This window comes from Sphaerodactylus townsendi, linkage group LG09 (genome assembly GCF_021028975.2).
Source record: "Sphaerodactylus townsendi isolate TG3544 linkage group LG09, MPM_Stown_v2.3, whole genome shotgun sequence".
Taxonomy (NCBI): domain Eukaryota; kingdom Metazoa; phylum Chordata; class Lepidosauria; order Squamata; family Sphaerodactylidae; genus Sphaerodactylus; species Sphaerodactylus townsendi.
The window spans coordinates 25680700-25686699 of NC_059433.1; the positions used below are offsets into that span (position 1 = coordinate 25680700).

The window sequence follows — 6000 nt, forward strand, 5'->3', positions numbered from 1 at the left end:
GACCACATTCAGCATATGAGAAATCAATTTTAGTGTGTTTCAGAAACAGAAGCAAATATTTTAAAACATACTTTCATAAATAAGTAAAGTTGAACACACAAAGTTGAACACACAAACTGATACATAGAGATAATCTACAATAGCTCACAGGGCCTATTGTACACAACACATGAAGAAACAGAACAGCACCACAATGGATTTAATCTCTAATTTGAGATCTAATTTCACATGTTCTTTCTTGACTTAATGTTTTATGAAAATATTACTCCACCATCAATTGGAATCTACAGGTAACCTTTACCTATGCAATTCAATATTCAGGTATTGCAAAGTCATTGACTTAATTAAGATTATTCTTCATTTACACTTCTGTGAATGAGAGAAGGATCATAAGAGTGTGTCCCTGTAATTCTCAGGACTCGGAAACTCTCCAACTCATTCTTTTATTGGCTTATTCTAAGTTTTACGGATATGACTGCAATAAATAAACTTCTTCATTCTTTTAGACTGTAAATTGTACCCTGATGAGGGCCAATTAAGGATTTTCCCCCTACTGTTGAACCTGAGAGGAGGTTCAGCTCAGTCCTGTGTCCACTTTCTGTTAGAAGATAAAAGTGGCAGGATTTCTTTGGAGGTAGAAAATTTTTTTTGGCAGAGGTATTCAGATTGAAAAACCAGAGAACCTTGGATGCTGATTCCTAAATTGTTTGTTTTAATACTCAGTCTCTTGTTTGGGTTTATAGTTTTTTTGTTTGCTGTTTTGCTATTTAACTGCTTTCCAATTTGTACATGGTTATATTTTATTGGTTTGGGTCAGTAGACCATAATAAATAAAAAAACAAGTCCTGGAACTCCTTTTCCAACAGCTGAGTTAAGTTATAGGAACTGCTGTTGCTTCCTTAAGAAAAAACACAAACAATCCTACTTATGTGGACTGACAATGTATATTTCGATTTGTCCTTTATACCTGTTTTCTCCCTGCTTGTTTGAAGGCGGAGGATTCAGCACTGTTTGATTCCCTTCCATCTCCACAATGCATTTGGTATTTAAATCCAGCTCTGGAATATAATGCAACAGAAGACATCAGGACTTTCCCTTACAGAGCGTCATATACATTTCACTCATGTCCAACAACACTTTGCCTTTTTGTTTCTTCTTGAGTCTACAAAACAATTCCCATTTGCTACCAGCAGCATAGGAAGTAATACGGACGTTGCTCTCTAAAACACATAAAGCTAAAAAAACCAGACCTGCAGATTATCAGCAATCCTCCACTAGTTGTGAAACAGATGTTTCTAAAGAACAGGGAATACATAAGTATCTTTCAGAACAGAGGTCAGTATAACTGCATGGGTTGCATGTTGGCCAATGCCACACGCCTGTGATCATATCTTTGGATTTTGCATGAATTAATTCAGAATATACTACCATTACATCCTCGATTCACAATTCAGGTTGCAAAGCCACACTGCACACAAAACCGTTCGTGGAAAAAGCTGGAGAAGTACACTCCCTGTCCTTTCTTTAATCAGCCTGACGGTGACTGAGTGGTTAAAGAAGACATCTAAATACTGAATGCTAAAAAACAACTGAACCATACTGATCTTACACATGAACCTCATACTGCCAGTCACTTCGAATGGGGGCGGGGGGGGGGGGGGGGGAAAAGGGGCAAGGCACGGGGTGGGAGGTTATCCAAGGAGAATCCGCCCAGAGAGACATGAACTTTCCCCGCCCAATAAGCAAGAAAACGACTTAATGGACAGCTTTCTAACAGGATTTATCCAGGGCTCCACTATTAGAAAAGAGGACAGTTAGATTTGAGTCCAGTTAACACCTTACAGACCAACAAAGAGTTGCAGGGCACAAGCTTTCAAGAGTCAAAGTTCCCTGCCTCAGGTACCCAGGGAAGGGAGCTTCAGAAAGCTTACAGCATGAAACATTTGCTGGCCTCTAAGGTGGTACCAGACTCAGATCTAGCTGTTTTACTGCCAACCTCTGGAATCAGAAAAGGGGGTCTACGCCCTATTGGAAACCTCTTCTAGATCCTTGAGAGACAGATAAGATATGCTGGTTTAAGGATCCCACCCAATGGCTTTTTTTAACAGCCAGGAATAGTGGGGTTTCTTGGTTATTTTTAAAGACCCCCCAAAGTTCTCCAAAGCCATGTGCAATCTTCTCAAGACCAAAAGTTCACCAAAGCCTTCGTCACATCCCCGACTACTCTGCAAACAACTTGCTGCTGAGAGGAGGCGGAGGGAGGGGGGAAAGGTGTGTCTGAGGGGTCGAGGCGGGTCAGGCGAAGGCACGGGGTTTCACGCATCGATTTACCTCTCCTGTTCATGGGCCGGACTCTGACGGCCACTTTCACCTTGGTATCCGACATCTTCCCCGCAGATGGCACGGAGGCGGCCCGGGGGGCTCAGCGGCGGACGTGGCTCCGAGTCCTCCTTCGCACAGCGGGGAGCGGGGCAGCCCCACAGCCAGCCCTCCTCCCGGATCGGGACCCAGCGGGCTCCAGTCAGCGCCTCCGCGCCAGCCAGAGTGGCCGAGGACTCTCCCACAGCAGCGCCGCCGCCGCCGCCGCCGCCACCCTGGGAAAGCGCAGGTCCATCTCGGAAAGGGAGGCGAGGCGACCGAGACTGCAACAGGCTGCGGGCAGGCGAGCGGGAGAAGAAGACTCTTCCCTTCCTTAGCCTCGTCTCCGCGGCAAGCCCCGCTGCCCCTTTCCCCGACCCCGCGGCGGCTCCTGCTGCTGCTGCTGCTGCTTCTGCGGCCGCCTCCTCCCCATCCCAACCGCCATCTTCCAGCGCCGCCGGCGGCTTCTGCCTCGTCTAGCTGCTCAACCCCTGCTGAGATTCCAGGCTCGGGCAGACAGGGGGCCGTCGGAAATAGACGGAAGATGCCGAATCGCTTCGGCCGGCGGGGGCGGGGGCGGAGGAGGAGGAGGCGGGTCGGCCGTTTAACGGACGCGATTGGGAAAAGTTTCCCTCAGGGTCATGCGCGAGATACGCTCCGTTGGAGGATTAGCGGCGCGCAAGCGCAGAAGGGAACATTGGCGGAGAGGGAATGTCGGGCGGGTAGGAGCGGGGCGCCCCCTCGCTCAGTTGGGAAAGAGGCGGTCGGCGCCAAGTTGAGGAGGGGACTGGGAAGTGCAAGGCTAAGTGTAAGGCAGTTGGGAGAACTGAAGTACTACAGTTGCAGCATGGCCTCTGCCAATGGCTAGAAATACTTATTTAAAGTTGCGTGTTTTAAGTAAGAATATAAAAAATCTGGATTATAAATATAGGAATCCCAAGATCTTCAGTTCCACTGAGTAGTAAACCAGGATCATGGCGTTAGTAAAACGAGGGAAAGAAGAAGTATTCAGTCATTTTCAGTCCATCTTCAGACTCAGGCTGGAGCATGGAGCTATGTCAGTGCTGGCGAACCTTTTCGAGACCGAGTGCCCAAACTGCAACCCAAAACCCACTTATTTATCACAAAGTGCCAACGCAGCAATTTAACCTGAATACTGAGGTTTTAGTTTAGAAAAACGCCATTCTGCTGCTACTTGTGAGTAAGCTTGGGGGTAGTCATGGGCCTTTGCTTTCTAGCTAAATCGTGGAAACGCCAAACGGTGAATCACGCACCCTGCTGAGGGCTGAAGTGCCCCATTGTCAGCAACTGAGTTTCTACCCTAGGTAAAGGATTGCGCTTGAAATCTTCCCACAGCAACCAGTGAGGTTAAACAGAACATCAGGTTACCTACATGTCGCGGGGCTCCAGTAGCTCAGGGCTAGGCCTAGATAGGTGGGGGCAATTTTCGCCCCCCCCCCCCACGATGAACTCTGCACACGTGCCCACAGAGAGGGCCCTGAGTGCCACCTCTGGCACCCATGCCATAGGTTCGCCATCACTGAGCTATGTTTATTTGAAGTGCTATATATCATGCAATATTTTAAAAATGGAACTGGCATATACATACATGCAAACCCTCTTATTTCTACACCGAGAATTACGTGACCATTTCCCCTAAATGTAGTTGCTTAGTGGATTTAAGCTTTACTTCCTCTCTGCTAACTGACAACCTAGCTGACTTTCCTGAAACAGGGCTGATGTCACATTGGGGATGTGCTCATGAGAGCTGCAGGTGGCATGTCACAACTTATGGTGACTTCAAAGCAAGCGAGAAGCACAGGTGGTTTGCCATTGCCTTCCTGTGCACAGTGCCAGGGTTAGATGAAGAGAGGCCCTCAACTATTCCACTTGTGAGACGCCTCCCAATCCCCACTCTCACGATTAGAGGAAGATGGAAGAGTGTTTTAAACAAAATTCAGTAAAGCCGAGGATGATGACAGGTGTTTCAAATTCCACAATTCATGATTCCTCTAAAGGACATAAGATGTTGTTGTCAGATACCATGGTGACTGCGGGAAAAATGCATAAAGGTTAAAATTTAACACTCTGAAAAATGCTTGCCATAAATTGAAGGGTTGTTTAGAGACTACAGTGTGTTATTACAGCATGTGTAAGAAAGGCCTATGACAGTGTCAAAAATATTGACTAAAGGCCCCCTAGATTTTGAAGCCCTAGATTTCAGCCTGCCAAGCCTATAGGTAAATCCAGCACTGATCTGCAGAGTCTTCCTTGGTGGTCTTCTGACCCTGCTTAGCTTCCAAAATACCATGCTGTTTTCTCTCCTATGCTCAGAATCCTACTTAGGACTAGTTACTTTCAGGAAAGTGTTGTTAGGAGTTGCACTGTTTATATCCTCTGATCACAGAAGCGTTATATGGTAACAGTATGTATCATAGGGGTTTGAATGCAACATTAAAACTCTGAGCTTGCTGTTCACTGGATAACTGCTTCCTGTTCATTGGAAAACTGCTGTATCGTATCCAATAAGAATGGAAAATATCTGACCGAAAGATTCCACGTATATGCATGCATTCACTAAATCCTCTCATTGCCATGGACAAAAGAATTGAGGTCTTTCTGGTTTGGGATTAGGTTTAGGAAGTGTCACATCATGTTCCACTCCACATGTCTGACTGAAAGATTCTATGTGTGTGCACTCACTAAATCAACATTTGAACATTTTTCTACATAAAACTCATATCTTAGAACTGTCCTTAGAACTGCTTTCTTGCCCTTCATAGCAAAAATGGTCTTCCAAATGATCCATAATGCCATTCCAGTATCAAAATGTGGATTTAGAGATGAATAAATATACCTTACATTAGTTTTGTTAAACACTCCCTACTCTGTGATAAATTCCAGGAGTAGTTTACAGTGCAGTCCAATGCAGGGAGGGGTGCTTTGGGCAGCACAGAAAGGAGGAAAAACAAAAAACCCTCCTGCTGCCCGAATTGCCCCATAGGGTATTCAGGCTTGTGCCACACTTTCGTGCAGCATAAATCTGCAGATTCCGGGGCTGGTGTTCTTAGGAATGCACCAGTTTCCCCCCCCACACACACACACACAATTGCACTGGCATCAAGCAGACACCATGGCAGCCCTGACTGGGTTCACCACCACGAAGCGGAGGGGGGGCTAGTTGCTGGTGCCTCTGCCCTCGGCCAGCTAAGGGTGCCCCTTGCACTGGTGGAGTGGGCAAACACAGTATGGCCCTCTTCCACTTCCTATGCATGTTTAGGTCTCCCCATTTGAAGTGGGCTGCCTGTTTCACCTACTGAAAATGTATAGTATCTTTGCAATATTCGTTAATTTCCAAACTTACAAGCATAACTCATTGGTAGAGAATCCACTAAACCTGTATCAGATTCACAAAGAACACCTAAGTGTTTTCCCCTTCTGCCAGTTTGTTATTCTTCAAAATTCAAACTGTACAACTGCTTCCGAATGTTTCTAGCCGTCTCTCTTTTCAAAACCCTTGCTACATCCATATGTCAAGGCAAACAGATTTGTCTGTGACGAACATGAACCTAGCTTGATTTCATGCCTGCATTCTGGCTTTGCTGCTTCTTTTCCCTCCTCTCATTGCCATGGACAACAGAA

General features: G+C 46.1%; 1 protein-coding gene across 5 annotated transcripts in view; it reads right to left on the reverse strand.

Moving 5' to 3' along the window:
• KIF13A (kinesin family member 13A) overlaps positions 1 to 2937 on the reverse strand; it is an 82480-nt gene extending 79543 nt beyond the window's left edge. The window contains exons 1-2 of one of the 5 annotated variants that reach the window (XM_048507643.1): positions 2332 to 2937; positions 968 to 1058 (exon numbers count right to left, since the gene is read on the reverse strand). In XM_048507643.1, the coding sequence (XP_048363600.1) occupies positions 968 to 1058; positions 2332 to 2386 (146 nt within the window). In that variant the 5' untranslated portion in view covers positions 2387 to 2937. The remainder of the gene's footprint in view (positions 1 to 967; positions 1059 to 2331) is intronic. The other 4 variants (XM_048507645.1, XM_048507644.1, XM_048507647.1 and 1 more) reach the window with 4 other exon arrangements.
• Between the last annotated feature and the right edge of the window lie 3063 nt (positions 2938 to 6000).